General features: G+C 38.4%; 1 protein-coding gene across 12 annotated transcripts in view; it reads left to right on the forward strand.

The window, feature by feature from the left end:
• The window catches only part of INPP4A (inositol polyphosphate-4-phosphatase type I A), a 110,127-nt gene extending 92,497 nt beyond the window's left edge, over nt 1–17,630 (forward strand). For all 12 annotated transcript variants that reach the window (XM_082776801.1, XM_082776797.1, XM_082776804.1 and 9 more), the window contains 6 exons: nt 825–951; nt 3,116–3,256; nt 4,552–4,649; nt 6,930–7,042; nt 7,391–7,545; nt 14,687–17,630. In XM_082776801.1, the coding sequence (XP_082632927.1) occupies nt 825–951; nt 3,116–3,256; nt 4,552–4,649; nt 6,930–7,042; nt 7,391–7,545; nt 14,687–14,819 (767 nt within the window). In that variant the 3' untranslated portion in view covers nt 14,820–17,630. The remainder of the gene's footprint in view (nt 1–824; nt 952–3,115; nt 3,257–4,551; nt 4,650–6,929; nt 7,043–7,390; nt 7,546–14,686) is intronic.
• Nucleotides 17,631–18,821: the final 1,191 nt, after the last annotated feature.

Raw genomic sequence — 18,821 nt, forward strand, 5'->3', positions numbered from 1 at the left:
CAAATTCTGCTTTAAATTGGCTACAGCAGAACATGAGTGGTTGGTACAATCTGCAGCTCAGCTACACAATCGTTTTGAAAATTGAAATGCAAACCCAGATTATGTATGGGGTATGTAATCTGCTAACTACTCCGAATTCTTCACTTTTAATTGAATTACTTCTAAAAAACAAAATGAACTTGCCTTATGACATACTAAGGCCAACACTTAAAAAAATCATTTTGATTATTTTTAAAACAAAGAAATGGAGCAAAATACCAGTAAGCTGGGATAAACTGTGCACAAAATATGCTTTTTGAATATTTGTAATTTTTCTTTGTAATTTTCTCTTGTAATCCTACAGTACAATGTGAGGTTGAAGAGAGAATACAAAAAGGGAAAGTACTTCACGAGTACTGTTCTTGTGTCAGAATAGCCATCTGGATTCTAGTTAGGGAATACTTTACTGAGCAAATCTGGAATACCTTGTAAGGTGCTGCAGTACAGTATGCCAAAAACAGATTTCCAACCCAAAGGATGGCATGTCTGTGACAATGCAGGGAAGATCTTACTAGCTTTGTCTAAATAAGAAAATAAGTGTGCAGTCTGCATGAAGGATGGTAGCCTGGACTGTGCTAAATAACTGGTGTTTTCTAACCTTGGTAGACTCATAAAGTCAATCATGCCATCATCTGCAGTCTGTAGACCACAGCGAAGGCGTGGACTCCCTAGCTTCTGCGTCCACAGAATTCATGAGATCTGTGACCTATAGCCTTGATCAAATCGATAAAGGGAAAGTACATAACAACTAGTGATTACAATTCACTTTTTCCTCCTTGATTTAGGTGAGGAGCTGGCAATGCTGGAGGACATGAGTTTGGGAATCATGGACTTGAGGAATGTAACCTTTAAAGTAACTCAGGCAACATCAAGTACATCTACTGACATGCTGCCAGTCATCACTGGAAATCGGTAAGAAAAAATGGGGACGGCAGAAAGTGGGGTGGGACTGCAGAAGGGCAAAGTGCTGATACTACGCTGGAAATTCAAATGAATAAGAAGCTTAGAAACCAAGAAACCATGCTGGTTTTTTTTTGTTTGCTTGTTTTTGTTTTTTTTTTTTTTTTCCCCTCAAAACTTTAGAGAAATGTTATGAAGCTGATTTACCATCTTAAGCACTTGTGCTGTTGTAGATTTCAGACTGACTTTTGAGGCTGATCTCGTCTGAAATTCACTGGTGTTGATAAGTTAGTCCGTGCTTTACTGGATGCCATTGACTAACGGGTCACCGTTAGCACAGTAGGACATGAAATGTGTGTCAGGCAGTTGATGGGCTGCTGTTGAGGCCTACTTAGGGTCAGTTTCTAAACTATCATGGCCAAAGAGGATTTAACATATAGATGCTTGTGAAACACTAGACTGCTTCTCGTATTGGCCACTTGTCTAAAAAGAGCTATTTTCAAGTTTGAGCTTGAAAGCATTTTTTTATTAAAAAAAAAAAAAAAGTCTCTCTCAAGTAACAAACATCCACATCCTTTTGTAGCCTGAGAGTGATCTGCTGCAGCTTTATTGTGATGGGAAGCTTTTACAACAGTCTCGCTTCCATCAGGCTGCTCAACCTGCTTATCAGCTGCCCTCACACTGGCTTCTGAGGGGATGCTGATGGGGGCCTGCAGGAGAGCTCTTGCTCAGAGGAAGCCAGTTCACAGGAATGAATGGATGTGAGGACAGTTGCCTCACGGAAATTGGTGTTTTAATATTTCTGTGTTTTAGAGTCTTTAGAGTCTTTTAGTTTTGAATCTGATTTCTGGGGGAAATAAGGCTTACTTGATTACAGTTTGGTGTGACGAGCTCCACTGAAGCTCTGCCCAGCTTCACCCACATATGAAAAGCAGCTAGCATTCTCTAAGATAAGGACTTTAAGAGAAACTTAATTAAGTTTAGGTTAACATGCAATGAAAAGTGCACTAGCTGAAGGAGGACTGCAGCGCAATCATAACAGAAATTGCTGAGACCTTTGGGAATGGCAGTTGACATTAAAATCATGTTCCAAGAAGATTTTTAGTTACAACTTGCTGTCAGACGTAGGACACAAATCAGTAGGAAACTAGTCTCCACTAGATTCAGGCCTTGCTTATTATTTTGCTTTAGAGATTTTATCATAGGAAGAGAATAAAAAAATGTGCTTATTTATTTTGGTGCAAACTATTGGAAGCTTTACAGTAAGAGGTGAAAATAGGCTTTTTGCTTTCAAACACACCCCAGGATTTGTACCTCCATCCAACATAAATGTGGGACAGGGCAATTCTGATTACCTTGTACACTTCCCAGAGCTCTTCTGCTATACTTGAAAGTTTATGCTGCACTTGAGAGTGCTGCTGACAGCGTCTTGTGAGCAGATAAATGATCATAGGAATGCTGCACTGCAAGGACTTGAACTTGGACTGCTGCTGTTAGGTTAGTGCACAGCACTCAAATCACAGTCACTTTTTTCCTTGCAATCCCTCAGCCTATAGCAGATGGAAGGTAATGTGACTTACCTGAGTCTGCTCTTACGTTGTGTGTAAAGGTAAGTTGCAGTACCTCACATTTACCAGGAGATGAAGTATACACAGTGCTCTTTGCTGTAGCTCAGCAGACCCAAGGTAACCTGGTGTGTAGCAAGAACAGGCTTCTAGGTCTGAATCACAAGGTTCCACATCAGGGCTTTTGTTAGCTCCCCCTTCAACTTATACTCGGGTCACTCCTATCATTGTCTCTGTCCACCTATGAAATGTCAGCACTACTTACCATATCCAAAAATGTATCCTTCTTTGCACAGGCATCATCACCAGCCTCTATTACTTTAAAATCAAAGACACTTTACTCTTGATGAGACAGAGACAAGACAAAAATTGACTTTTTTAACCAAACTTGTACGAGAGCTGCAGTATTAATGAGAAGAGCAAAATAAGCTTTTGTCAATTTGAGGTAGAATAGCTTGTCTGACTAGGACCAAGCTGTAGCAGTTCTTTTAAGTCCTCAGCTTTTACCGATTCTTATTTTTTTAATAATTGGATTACATTCTGGATGTTAGCCCATTCTCAGAATGTTGCTTTTTGATCTGTATGTCTAATATCTGTTTCTTTACCCGCAGTGATGGATTTAATGTGAGGATCCCTTTGCCAAGCGCCTTGTTTGATTTACTGCCGCGAGAGATTCAAAGTGGCATGTTACTGAGGGTTCAGCCTGTTCTTTTCAACGTGGGGATCAATGAGCAGCAAACCCTAGCAGAGAAGTAGGTATTCATTCATGCAAGCTTGCCCTTAATGGCAGTTCACCATTCTCTTCTGATGGTAGTATCTCTCTGTCTCTCTGTGGCATTATACTGTTGCATTATTAACAGCAATTTGGTTTCTCCTCCAATACAAAAACAAGGGAACATTAAATAAATGAAGCTGGCAAATTCAAAACAAACAAAAGGAGATACTTCACATGACACAAGGCTGTGGAGCTCCTTACCTCATGGGTTTGTGTCTAGTACAAGTTCAGAAGTGGACTTACAGAAGAGGAGATGTATCACGGGCTGTTTAACACAGACGTGCTGCTTGTGACCTGAAAGCTCTGTGAGCAGTGAATCAGTAGAGGCTGAGATTATTCTGAGTATCATTGTGTATTTACCTTTGTGCTTTTGCATTCTTCTTTAGACTTCCTCTTCTGGAGGAAAACTGTCAAAAAACAGGATATTGGGCTAGATGGACCTCTGTTTTAATGTATTGTTGCAGGTTTTACATAATGCAGCACCGCTCTAGTGAAGCTGAACAATGTAATTACATAACAGTTTTTGTAAGGGAAACTTCAGTTCTGGAATAGCCACCAGAGCTTCTCTTTGTTATGGCCATATCTGTAAGGAGTACATTGACAGATCCTGCTTTAATGGAGAACTGGGTGAAGCCAGGCACAGGCATATTGTATCAGCAGGAGTGTGCAGGCAAATAGAAAAATCTAACTATGGCATTCCAGCAGTTGCTTTTGCCTGCAAAGGGAGCTTGAGATGACTAGTGTAGTTGTAGATTTGAACACCATGTGCATGTTTATATGTATGTGTGTATAAATGTATGTACATATACATTCATACATATATGTATATATAGTTAGGTGAGCTGAATCACAGTATTGATGATTATTTATTACATTCACATTTTATCACTCTTGGATCCATACTTCTCATTCACATGACTGAAATCAAAGTTCTTAAGCCTGTCTCCTGATGCCATGGTTATTATTAGTTTATGAACTAATATATTGAAAGAGAGATACAAAACCCAAAGTGTTTTAAGTATTGTTTTCTACAAGGTTTTTCTTTCTGCCTTCCTTCCCACTTTTCCCCTCACACTCAAGTATTTTCTTTTTCTGGAGTGAATCTCTGCAACTCCTTTCTTTTATGCTTTACTTTGCATTTGAATGTTCAGGAATTTGTTGAGATGAATCTTTGAACTGTTTTCTCATAGTTGTATTGCCAAGTGAAGTCCTTTTGAAGAAAAGCAGAAAGATTACCTCATGTTTAACTGTTCCCTTCTTCACCTTTTAAAGGTTTGGAGACACCTCACTGCAAGAAGTAATTAACATGGAAAGCTTAGTGCGGTTGAATTCGTATTTTGAGCAGTTCAAGGAAGTTTTGCCTGATGATTGTAAGTATTGGATAATTAACAGCAAATCTGGTTCAACAGCAGTTCAGGCTGATGTTCTTGTTTGCTTGCTTCAAGTTAGGTGCTTATACATTGATGATAGGCCAGTGTCAGTAACCTCCAAGAAAAGATGTGACTCTAATTTAATACATTAGTACTAAGTAGAGTAGATTCAAGTGTCTTGAAGTTCAGTCTGATTAACTTTTTAAAATTTACTTTTGCATCTAAGTGGCATTACGTATTGTATAAACACAGGTAGGCAGTAAGAGGGGAAGGCAAAAACATGACAGGTCATAGCAGCAGCACTTCTGTGTGCAGTTTCTGGTCATTTTCTGTTGATGACCTGTACAGAGAGCAACTGACATTTTGGGGAACTCCTTAATCACTTTCCCTCTGCATATTTTTTGGCACTTGAATGAAATTGTTGTATCTGCAGCCAACAACAGAGAGGTCTAGAACCTGAAGGAGAGACAGTAGCTACAAGCTTGAACTTCACTTGCTACTTTTATGTCCTGCTCGCTACTGTATTTTGAGAAGGCAGTAGAATAAGCTGCCCCCCAAAATGGTGAGAATTCATTGATTTGTTATTAATAGTACCAAACATCCTGTAAGCTAATTTCATGGGTTCCACAACTGCAGTTTATTGCAGGAATAGAAAATTTTGATGCAGCTTAGAGCTTCTTCTTTCTGATTGTTCACAATTGCGCATAATAATTTCTCTGAAATTTAGTTGCAAAATTTTAAACCGTGTTTTACTCTATGGTACTCTAGCATCAGATTTTCTTGTAAACTTCAGAAGTTAATCAGTTAACATTGATTTTTGTTCCACTTTTTTCGCCATTCCTTCCTGTTTCTGTCCATAGTCTTTCTTAACATACTTCTCAGTCAGTTCCTTCCTCTACTTTTTGGTTTAGCTTGCTTTTTTTTTTTTTTTTTTTTTTTTTTTTTTACTACAGTCCCTTTCCAGATTCTCAAGCCTCTTATGTTGATGTGGTCATCTGTTAGGTTTAGCCTTTTTCTTTAAACATTTTTTATTCTGCAGTCTATTTTCTGTCCTGTAATTTGTTCATTCTTTTCCATGGCTTTTGGATTCTGTTTTATCATTACACTTACTCTCCTCTATTTTTAAAGAGCACTGGTGCCACAGCTTCGAGCTTCTCATTTGCCAGTAAGACTTAGTCCTTATACCAAAGGTTTTTCCTCAAGCATCTTGAAGTTCTGAATAAAGCTGGAGACAGTGCTGGACAGGTGGCATTAACATGCACCTTAACAGTAAAGCAAAACAAAACAGTCTTGTGTCCACCTGCCTTTTCTCCCTCAGTCCGGTTACCTGTCATTACACTGAACTCCCTGCCACATGAGATGAATACCACTAAGGGGAAAAATCTGCCCTCTGCCTAAACTTCATTCAGCTTCACTGTTTGTCCTGGGTCAGTGCAGAAATATTTTTGCAATCCAGCTTGGATAAATGTTTTGTGGTTTCCCGAACTAAAACCTCATATACTACCCATGCAGAGACTTTTTAACACAGCCATTTTTTAACAGTGCATACCACCGTATTTATACAGTCACAGCTTTAGTTGGTGTCCTCTGTAGATAATCCTCAAAAAAAAGAAAAAGACCTATTTAATACTTATTGTTGGTTGTGAGAGACAATGTGTAGCACTTTGAGCATGTAGGCATGAGATGGCTGTTGAAAACACTCTGGCATACTGAAAAATTTCAATAGCTTTATTTCCACTTACTGAAATATTAATAAATCAATTTTGGCAGTGTAGTGTCCTGTTGGAGTGTGTGTTTCTTGTAACCAAAAACTGCCTAGGCTGCAAATTGAATATGTGAGCTGAATATAAGCTGATACCTTCAGAGTTTCTGTGGAGATATAGATGTTATCCTATCACCTCTGAGAGGGGATAATACAGTTACATGTTTATGCACAGTTCTGAGCAGTATGTCAAAGCAAGTATGTCCAGGACACACCAAACAAGACACTATACAAGACACTTTCTCCCTTTTTCCCCCTCTGTTACTATATTGCCATCACTATTCTGAATCCCTGAAGTTTTAAATAACCTGAATACATATTTCTAATAGAGTTTAATTAAACCTGGTTTGTTAGTGTTAGTAAGTAATTAAAAATTGGGTTAGTTTTAAGCTCTGATAGCTTCAAGAAAACACGTCTGCCTTTCCAATGAACATATAGGAACACTTCTTGTTTAACTGATCTTTCTAAAAGTGTTGAATACAGATAAATAAGTAGAGTTGGTGTTGTTTGTATTATAGGTCTACCTCGATCTCGTAGTCAGACGTGCCTGCCTGAACTGTTAAGATTTCTGGGACAAAATGTACATGCAAGGAAAAATAAGAATGTTGATATCCTTTGGCAAGCTGCTGAGGTATTTATTAGTCTAAGCATTTTCGTATAGTTCAGTTGATTTTTTGCATATGTGTGTATTTTCCCCTTTTTTTACTGGTATGTTCAGATTTCATCATTTGCATGCATGTTGCTTGGAAATGCTGCCATGCTTCCCTGGCTATGGGGAGATAAAGAAAATGTTTTTATTTTCACATCAGTATTTTCCCTACAACACATGCAACAAAGTACTGCTGTACCAAAGTTGACAACTTTTGACATCACAGTCCTACAAAAGATTTGTATCTCTACGGAGGAGAAATACGGGTGTGTTCTCTGATGGAAGGTTATATGTGAGGAAGGAATGATGAATTTCATATCTCGTTTCTAGATATGCCGCAGACTAAATGGTGTTCGGTTTACAAGCTGTAAAAGTGCCAAGGATAGGACTGCCATGTCGGTCACCCTGGAGCAGTGTCTGATCCTACAGCATGAACATGGAATGGCCCCACAGGTCTTCACCCAGGCTCTGGAGTGTATGAGGAGGTAAGAGATTGACTGTGTCCCTTATTCCTAAATGAGGAACCATGCAAACTGCAGAGGAGCAGTGGTGTCTGTTTCTATCAAAAGAAACAAAAAGAAAAATAAAGCTAGAAAACTGCAAAGCTGGCTGCTAGGATTCACCCCCCACTTGCTGCATGTATTAGTGCGTTTTATATGGTAAAGTTGGTGGTTACCAGATCTGCATCAGATGGGTTTTAGTTTTCAGTAGTGAATTGGAAGTTTTCAGAGAAGCATGTAAAAACACATTTTCAGTTAATGCTGAGCTTACAGAACAGGAAAGGGCTACTTCTCTGAAAATTGTTTACTGGGGTTGCCTTTACTGTCATAGTAGTGGGTTTCTTAGTTCTAGATCAGGCAAGTTTGTCCGAGGTGACTTGTATTTTGTTCTTTGAAACATAGACACCTGCAGTTTGCACTGGTTTGCCACCATGTATTCTTTAGCAGTGAAACACCTTGCTCACTGGGCAAAACGTTAGTGTGAGTGTTTCACAATACAGCACCCAAATTTCATCACAGCGTGTCAGTGTGCTGTTGTCATATCAATATAACGATGTTCTGTATTCTGAAGCAGCAGAGATGTTTGCAGAGTTAACAACTGTACTAAAAAAAATCTGTTTACTGTTGTTCAATGCCTTGTTTCAAGCACTGCTGGAAAACTCCGTAACTCACATACCAAAAGAAAGGATAAGAAATCTAGCTTTAGTCTTTATCAATGTAGTTCAACAATGCTGTTCAGTCCTGTTTTTCAACATTCACTCTTACTGAATGTACTGTACTGTGTGTCTTCTCACCAAATTCTCTAGAGTGTTCAATTCTCTTATCCTTTCTGTATGTTTTTGCTGTTTGACCCTTTCTTACTCTTCAGTAACTTAGAAGGAAAATGTCTCATATAGTAGTATTTCCAGCCTCTCACAGTAAAAATTTGTTTTTAGTTTCTACATCTAACTGGATGTCAGTGGACTTTTTTCTTTTCTTTTTTTTTTTTTTTCTGCATTTTTTGCTGGATCATTACACAGTTACTCCAGGACATGAAAACTGTGTATCCAGAGACCAGCTGAACCTTAGTATTAGAAATAAAGACAGCTTGGAACAGCTTTATGAGGGAGAAGTTACTGACTTAAAAATGGAGCTAAGTGTCTCTTAGATGTCTCATTATTTAAACTACACATGTTGACTTAGACACCTGAAACAAAAAAGCTTTGTTGCACAGGTTTAATAAAGCTGTTATTAAAACAGTTTAGTAAGTTTTGAATAAAAAATGAACAAGTATAATGCTAGAAATCTTGATAGGTTCTTTAAGTTGGTTACTGAGTTAATATTTTTTATTGCAGTCATGGTCACAGTAGAGACAGAGATTAATAATAACATTGTTTTGGACCATCAATTCAACTTAACACAAAATGAAATAAAACATTGACACAAGAAACACATAGCTTTATGTTGACCAACATTGGGATGTTGAAAGTGGGCCAGCTTAATCAAAACGTTTGGCTGACATGTTCTAGCAGCATCCGGAACTTGCTCTACTAGGTGAAAGATGTGTCATTTTCTTCTGTTAAATTGTTGACCAAGAGGGATTGTACAGAACAAATACTGAGTAGACCTGATGGAATACAAAGATTGGATGGGTTTTCATCAAGCCCATCACTCTTCCTCACATCTCATTGATTTTCAGGGTAGGATGTGATTTGTTGTTATTTTTCTCTTTAATACATTCTCCAATTCTATTCGGAAACAATGGCACAGAATTAACAAAGCTTGAGGAGACATATGGGATTACAAAACAAATATGTAGGAACCCAACTCCACCCAAAACCATTTCAACATGGACAGGACGACCTGACCTAGATGACATATCCAGGAAGTGAAAGAGTTGCAATTTACTTTTAGGGCATTCAAAAAACTTCCTTTTTCTTTTAACTGCGACCTTTGATTTATGTAGCTGTACTACAAAAAGGAAGGCTTGGTTCAATCTTGAAGCCTTTTGAATTTTCTGGGCCAGTTGGAAGGTCAGGGAAGAAGTTGTGAGAGTCCAAGGCTTGAAGCATTTCAGCTCTTTGCTGGGAAGTTTCCAGAGAAGAAAAGCATCTTTGCTTACAGGATCCTTTTGCTGTATAGGCTGCAGTTTCCTTCAGGAAATATCCAGCTATTAGGTTGTGGGGTCCTCCATATGAATATCTGCCTGGCCTTGGTCCTTTCCATGGGCAGCAGGGGAATCTCTGCTCAGGTGCCTGGAGCACCTCCTGCCCTCTTCTCTGACTTCAATGATTGTAGGGTTGTTTCTGGCACTTTTTTTTTTTTTTTCCCCTTGCTTCTCACTTCCGTGCAATGATGAAAACACATTTTTAGTTGGGCCAATACACAGAATTGTTCCTGAATCTTGGAGAATAAACCGAAGCACTGCTGCCTTTTCATTCTTTTAAGCATACTGACAATACATCAGGTGTACAAAGTTTTCCTTGCCATCGTGAGAACTCTGGGGAACTGATTTTGTAATCTAAACCCAAAATTGCACTGGGCAGGTTACCTGAAGAAGCGAGTCCCCTGATAAGGCCCTCTGTGCTCAAAGCAACGTAGGAAGCAGGGGCATAACGAGATGGGCTTTGCAACCTCTTCCCTTCACACATGTACCTTGGGGCACTTCGTTGAAGTGTTTTGGGAAGTGTATTGATACACACTTGAATTCATTCTGAAGCTGAAAAACAAGCGGGTGGTTTGGGTGTTTTGTTTTTTATGTTCATATGTTGAGCAAGTAGTTAAGAGGTTAAAGTATTTCACTGCAGCTCACATGGAAAGATGTTTGAAAGGGTCAAATACGACAATGGTTATTCATGTTCAGCTTGCTTTTCAGAGCTCCACTTTTTTGCAGCATGCGGGAGCATGGCAGAGCAGCATGGGATATTGCTTGGTAATCTGAAAGAATGAACATGGAAAACCATTTATGTTCAACCTACATGTGTTTATTTTCGGTAGACTACAGTACTTCTTTCTTATTTTTCTCTTTTATTCTCTTTCCCTCTCCTTATATCTGTAATTGTGCTGATATATATTTTTGAGATGTTTTTCCACTCTTTCTTTACTTCATATTCTGGTTTTGTTGTGGCTTCTTCCATCTTTTTTTCATCTTCTTGACCACCTTGTGTTGCCATCTCTTTTTATACATTCATTTGCATGTCCGTCTTCCTTTCTGTTTTATTTTCCCTCCTCCCAACCTTCTTCCTTTTCACAGCATTGGAACACGGGAGGTAGTCACCCAGAAGAACTTGAGTGGCTTGGTGCCCATCCGAGATTTCAGACTAGATCCCAGCCTCCTCTACTCTATTCCTTTACTAGCTCTCAGCCCCAATTTACTGATTGTGTGGCTGTTCCTGAGCATAGCATACCTGGTGGCCAGATTACGTTGCAAGTGAAGATAAGGTTAAAATAAAAACAAAAACAAAACAACAACAAAAAAAATACTGCTTGAATGTGTATTGCCACTTGGTACCTGCTGGACAAAGGAATGTGTCATAGCATTGTCTGCCAAGAATTATTATTATGCCTTACAATTTTACGTTTCTATTGTACTAAACTGTAAATATACATCAAATTATTTTATCAAAAAGAATTGTATTGAAACTTTAAATTATTGTTCTGCTTTCAGTGCTTGTAACATAGTCTGACATTTGGCCTGTTACCTCGTTACTTTAGCCGGCCTGAAGATCTCTTACCAAATATAGTTTTGTGTTATTTGTTTCATGTATTCCAGAGAAAGGAACTCTGAAAAAAAATTTGTATCTTTTGTATATCAAAGGTGTATGCTAATCTTGCCTTTCATTTTTACGAGGTACGAAGAGAAAAATAAAAATATGGGTGGGGTTTATAAGAAATTATAAAAAAAATTATTTAAAGAAATAAACAAATTTCTACCTTCATTTCAAAGCATAATAGCCAAATTACATTATTACTATACAGTTTGTAGAACCATAGTCTTGTTCCTTTCTCATGGTTAAGTATGTGCCAGTAGACTAGTGTACCCGCTCCAAATGCAACTTGCGGTGCGCTGCATGCAGAATTACTCCATTATATTTGTAGATCTGCGTTTTGTAATGTATTAAAGACACAATGACTTGTGGTTAGGGAGAGTATGTAATCGGCAGAGCCTGCTAATGATCCATTATCAGTTTCAGGTGCTTTGTTGTATAACTCACTCTGGAACAGGGTCATTGTCATCCTGCTGAAGTTAGTCTTCAGTATTTCAGGCGAGAAAATGAAGCTATTAATTAGCTCCTTCATTTAGGTGGGTTCTAGGTTTTCCATTGGGCTTTGTGTTAATGACACTAGGCTGGAATATTATTGTTGTTTTCACTGTTAAGTGTTGGACAGCTTTAATAAATTATGATGTTGATAGGCGGTGACTTAGAGATAAATGAATTATGGTAAGTTAACGTTTATGTAAGTGGTGATACTAAAGAAACTTACCTAGCTTAGTCATGCAGAACGATGGTAGAAGAAATTTGATCACCATTTATATCTAACACCAACGTGGCAGATGCCTGTTTAAACTGAAGGGTTTTGTTGATGTAGTGGTCTGGAAGATCTTGTCAATAGCAATAGTTCATCAAAAACCTAACCTCATTTAACATAGTTTGCTAATTTCATAAAGGGATTTACTTTGCTTGGTGCCTGAGATGACAGAAAATTGGGCTTGATGACTTGAGAAGAACTCTTGTAGTACTGTGATTTCTGATTTCTACTATTACTGACTCGCTCAGAAAACATAGATAGCTGCAGCTTGTGTTGTTAATGTTAATAAACTTTGAAATCTCCTGAAAGAGGCAAGCTTTAAAAAAAATAAGAAATAAGATAAAATCAATTCCTGAATTTGGTAAAAATTCTGATTAATTAAAGTACATATTTACATTTGTGTCTTCATGAAATAAGACTGTACAGTACACTATCTCCTGGTATTTTTCTCACTATTCTTCAAATGCTGTTTTTAAAATAGGATAAAAAAAAAAAAGCCCACAAAGACATCTATTTATTTCCTATTTATTTTTAATTTTAATGAACTTAGGCAAACCTTACTGTTGATGAGATTTCAAATAATAATATGGTGGTGATGGTCATTTCCACATCCTGTGCTGCTACCCAGTACCACTGCATCTTTGTACGAATCATTTCTTCTTTCTGATGAAGGCTGGTTCATTTGCTATGTGTACCAAAATCTATTTTTTCACACAGTGAAGGAATGTCAGGTTGCACTATAGCCTTGTTGTAGCAATGCATTGAATGTCCTGGGTTCAGTCTAACAAGATGTGAAAGTAACTGGAGCACCTCCACTGAACTCCCTGATACAATTAATCTGTTTTAAATAAAGTATGAAGCTTTGCTCGTGACTGTCATTAGGCAAGATTAGGCCTGAAGGCCACCCTGAAATGAATTTAGAAAGAAAGCCTCAACCCTTTGTAAACAACGTGTTGGGAAGGGGGTTCCTAAACTTCAGTAGGGGCAAGTTTTTGGCTTTCTTTTTAGCTCGGTTTGTGCTTTCACTCAGGGTTTCAGATTTAAAACGCTGCAGTGCAGACTGCCCACGTGCCTCTGGCAGAACCATGGCACGTGAAATGGTGTGAAACACGTCTTTGTGTCTGAACGTGGTCAATAACCAGATGCAGTGGAACGGGTAATGAACAGGATGATCCACCTCCGACTGAAAATGCTCAGTCAGCATCCTGTTATGCTTTATTTAAGCTTGGTGGTTTCATTACTACGCTGAAACATATTTTCTGCTAATTCTTGATTAATCTGTTTGTCTGCAGCAGCTGGGGAGGGTGCCTGTAAAACACAAAACAACGTCATAGAGACGGTGTCATAAGGTACAGTCCATTCTATAAAAGACCGTCACAGAACACACTGTAGAGACAAATTTGAGACATAAACTGTTTCTTGGAATGAAAAGTTATGGTGCCAATGCTTTATGAAGCTAGGTGGTACATATGTGACAGAGCTACAGTGGGTTTAATTAACCAAAATTGGACGAACAATGAGCTCAGGAAGAGCAGAGAGCTTTCACACCGAACCAGGATCCAAACCCTCCTTTTAAAAGAGATGACTGCCATGTACCTGGTACCTGCTGCAGCCACCTCCAGGACAGGAGTAACAGGAGATTTCCACCATAAGATCGTGTACTGTACACTTGGTCATGAGCCTTTACTATTAAATGGTTGTTTAGGTTCCAGTTCTCTATCAGGGAAAGATGTTCTCATGCAAGCCTAATTTGATTTATAATATATATTTAAAACAGTGCTTCCTCTTTGTATGTCTGTTTTGGGTATAATCAAAGGAACTTTGATGTAGATTTACAATTGTAAAGAAGCCTTATAACTGGAGTAGTTTTTTTATCGTAGCACAGTACCTCTTTGTAATGTGGGGCAGTTGCACCAAAACCTTGGGTAGAAGTTAAGCTCTATGTTCTGCACAGCTTTGTTTCATTGGGGTGATGGCTGCCAACGCAGCCAATCTCTTTTGCACCCACACAAAGCTGCTATTTCATGATTAAGATTTTCTTTTTTTTAAAGTACGTTGGTTTTCAAGTCCATTTATGCATGCAGAGATAACTGGAAAGCCATTATTTTTGTATCAGCTCTAATCTTTAAGTAAGTTCTGATAACAGCGACATGCAGGGAACAAGAGAATTACTCTAAAGCTCCTTTGGAGAGATCAGCAATTTTCCTTTTTCAGCCTAATGTACTAATAAATTAGCAGAACTGCTTTTAAGCAATCTTTTGGGATCCCTTGTGCGATGAAGCGGCATGTGAACTCCACAACAGTATACCTGGAAATACATGAAACCTCCCTAAAAGAACTCTTTCAGTAGACGCACTGCTGCTTTTTAGAAATGCAAAACTAGCAACCAGACATAGCATGTGTCCATTCTGTGTGCTTCTTACTAGCATTGTATGATGAGTCATCATTTTTAATATTTGCAGTGGCAAATTAATTAAACGCTCATTAAATATAACCAACTTTTTTTTTTTTAATGCTGTAAAATAACCAGTTCATTTCATCTTAGTTTAAGTCTTTTTTTTTTTTTCTTTTTCCTTTTTACTGCTGTCATTTTTTTGTGCTTGTTTTTTTTCCCCAGCGAGGGTTGTCGGCGAGAAAATACAATGAAGAATGTTGGATGTCGCAAGTATGCGTTTAATTCCCTGCAACTGAAGGCTTTCCCAAAGTATTACAGGCCTCCAGAAGGAACTTATGGAAAAGTTGAAACATAAGCATACCATGTCCTTTAATTGCTGTTCCATTAAAACGTGTGGATGCACTCTAGATTAACACCTGATTTTGTCATCCAGAAGAGATAAATAACCTTTTTGTACGTTTCACTAGGTTATACAGAGCATGTTACTTACCGAGTTGGGATCTGTAGTAACACTTATTCTGACACCTTAGCTTGAGAATAGTGTGATGACCGTGCCCATTTAAATAGCCTCCAGTGTATGTAAGATGACCAGATATTGTGCTACTCGATAACTACCTATCTGCGAAGCGCTAGGTACCTCCTGGATGGGCAAGGACTCTGCGAATGGCATTTAGGCAGCTGTTTCACACGACATCTTTTTATACTGAGTTGATGTGAGATTGAGCTTTTCATAAACTTTTTAAAACAGAGTAAAACTCAGAAGTTGTAAATAAAAAGGGACTGGACCCTAGGCAGTCTAATAACTGTAGAATGCATTGTTACAATCAAGGAGCAGGTGTTTAACTTTTAAAAATAATCAGCACAATAAAAGCCAGGAGACGAAATTGTTTCACTGTATATAGGATACCATCTTGATAAATGAAAATAACAATACATAAAAGGCATATGAGGTCTAGTTTCTAGTTCTGTCCAAATAAAGACAAATTCCTGTCATTTTCAGCACAAAAGGACTTTAGCAAACATCTTAAACCAGTTTTAAAAAGTGTTTTTCAAAAACATCATGATGCTTAACCATTGATGCCAGCAACAGTTCCCCCAGCCCTTCCCAACTCTAACATGTTGAGTACGTCTCATGGTACTGTAAATTATTTAACACATTTTTTATCCATGGCTTTTTATAATCGCTTCTGGATTGTAAGCATTAGTATGTCAGGGGGTCGCATTTTTTTGACTGATGTTTTTGTTTTTCAGTATCTGTCAATTTGAAAATGCTCAGAGTGCCCAGCACATCCCCGTTACTCCGTAACAAAAATTTATTTCTGGTATTTTAGGACTGTAAAAAATAGCTTTGCGTTCTACCTTACTGAATGTTCAGAATCATGTGTGGGCAGCATGACTATTTTCAGAATATTTCTGAAGAAGATAGCAATGTCCCGTTTTGGTAGAAAGTCATGTGCTAGTGCACAAGACCCTCAGATGTGCTCGAGCCTAAGACTAAGGCGATCAGTTTGATGGCATTTGATAAAAAATGTTCAACAGATCTCCTTGCAAATCATGTCCCAGAGAATGCCTTCGAAGATGAGATACCTTCTTAAAAAGCAGCTAAACATTAGGTTCCAAATTTTAACAGGATTAGATCATTCCCAGCTGGCTTCCTCCAGCCCGCTGTGCCCTCCCCCTCTTGGTTTCTAGAACAGCAAAATCTGGTCGTTTGCTCTTGTGAGAGTAGCAGCAGCCAGGTAAGTATATGGCTGGCTTCTTTCTCCCTCGCACTGATGTTTGTCTGTGCTGTCACTGCTCTATCAGTCATGTTCATTCTGCTCCCATACAGGTTTGGGGGTTTTAAGCCTAGCAGTTTTTGCATTTTGCTTTCTGCAGTCCAACACTGAGCAGCATGTCACCACGCCAGTTAAGAGAGTTCTGCTGAGCTAGGTCGTTACCATTACTTCAGTCTTTCTAGGAGAACAAAGCAAAAAAATTCTGTGCAAATTCACTGCTTTTCTAGCACCTGTCCTGAACAAACCATTTGTAGAAGAACAGTCCCTTGGAAACATTATGAACCTGTTCTCCAACTAATAAACGTGTTGCTTTTATTTTGGGGTTTTTGCAAATCTGTAAGCAAATATACAGTGGAAAAACTTTTCAGTGGGATTTATTTAGGCGTTATTCCATTAGTTCTGCTCAACCTTCAGTCCCTGGCCCGTTATTAAATGCTACATTTATTTTTGTATAAACTATACTCTTTGTATCCCTTAGTTTTTATGAGTTGATGATTTTATTTTGTATATTTCAAACATAGTTAATATTTTAAGTCCTGTATTGTTACACTAAAAACCTTCCAATGTTCTGCTTCAGAAGCAAATACCGAGAGGTCTGTTGTAACAATTAGCAGAGCCACTCTCTTAGGTTGTGGCCAGCAATCATTAGACCTACTCTAGAGCTTAGTGAGCCTTTATTTATTTTGTATACCAGTGTAATCAGAAAAAGTTCCCGAATTTTCTATATGCATGGTTTTCGCTCACCTTTTTAAAGTGGTGGCATACCGGTCTCAAGTATTGCATTATTTTGTTTAAAATATTCTGATTTTAGTACGCTTACATGTAAAACCTCATCGTCCAGCTAACGTTTTATATATACAACGGTGTCAGTACATGCACGTCAATGGCTTGTTTTAAAGGGCATCACGAAGAGTAAGATCTTGACCAGTTCATCGAAAAACTGTGAAACTTGAAATCCACATAGGAGACTTCACAGGGGTGAAGTAAGCTTTTCTGTTGCACAGGAGAGGCAAATTTAAGGATTACTGTAAAATGAAGTTCTGTCTAATGTTCTTTTTTGAGTAATTTTTTAAATTATAAAACATACAAAGGTAAAAAAAAAAAGTTGCCAAGTATGTTCTGTGTATGTTCTGTGAAAGTACCTACAGCACAGTTGCCTTTTGTTTCATTTATACATGTAAAATTATTGTATAATACAACATTGTTTTGTCCCAACACAATTGTATTTGCCAAGCTTTGTGCATTGAAATATTTTTATTTATTTGTTTTTGGGCAGTATTAATATATCATAAACATATGGCTACTGTTTTATATATTCTAGTTCATCCAACCCATGTATGCTGTAAATGTGCTAGTCTAGGATGAAAACCAATAAAGAACTGACAAGAATAACAGATGGTGGCTTACTTTTACTGCTTTGGGGGCAAATTAATCAACACTTTCAGGTTGCTTGGCTTGACGTGCTGTATCTGTTGGAGAATATATGAAATTGTGCACGGAGGTATTTTTACACGGATGTGCAAGTTGGGAACTCCTCAGCCCTGCCGCTGTCAATTTTCTGCAGTGAAGTCAGGCACCGGTTCGTCCCGTGCAGACATGCCAGTCTGCAGCAACAGTTAAAGAAGTGGTGAGAGATTTGGGGTTTTGAGCTTGTTTCTTTTCCGTTAATCTTCTGTAACACCTTCCTGAGCTTCCTTCTCCATTTGGCACTCTTTCTTCCAGTAACAATTCCTCCTCTCTTCTTCAGTCAATGCATCCCCACAGCAGCTCTGGTAGTGATGCTGCTTTTCAGTAGGGATGGGCTGTTATTGTTGATTCTCATTTTGATATCAGATTAAATAAATTTCACGTGGGAGTGTAACAGACGATCATCCAAAGCATTCAGATTTCTATAAAATACAAAGAATAGAACATAAAAATTGAATTCTTCTGTCACTGAATGTTTGAGAACTGCCAAACATACTTTTATTTGTGTGAGAGAAGACTGATGGCCACAGATGGGAAATGAGTTCTATGGATTCGGTTTTCTGGTTACACAAAATAAAACAGTACCAGGAAAAAAACAAAAAACAAAAAACACCAAACTGATTTCATTAAGGATGCAGAAGGAGAAGATGCTTGACAGGTGGGATTTCCTAAATGGAATATACAAAATACATCTACATATGTGTGGGGGTATACATACATACGTTAGTGTTTCGTGACTTTTCAACTGATGTCAAAAAAAGTATCTGCCAGTGTTCATTTTAATTTAAAATAATCAAAATCCTACAAAAGAGACATTTGGGGTTTTCATCCGTACTCATAGCAATGACAAACACTGGGGTTTGTGGGTCTGCAGAACAGAGCGGGTTCCCACGTTGCCATGAGTTTGGTTAATTGATGCTTTCAAGCTGGGGGTATTGGCTAGTGCTCGACTCGCCGGAGCCACCCAGGGTACCTGCAGTGATAAGGGCACGTCCTGAGGTTATCACCACCGCAACGAGGAGCTGCTGAGAGCAGCACTGACTGCAGCCCAGACTGAATCACTTGGTCTGGAGTCAGTCGCTGCCTGTCAGGCTCCTGAGGAGTTTCATTAT

Source organism: Aythya marila (genome assembly GCF_965140915.1).
Source record: "Aythya marila genome assembly, chromosome: 1".
Lineage (NCBI taxonomy): Eukaryota > Metazoa > Chordata > Aves > Anseriformes > Anatidae > Aythya > Aythya marila.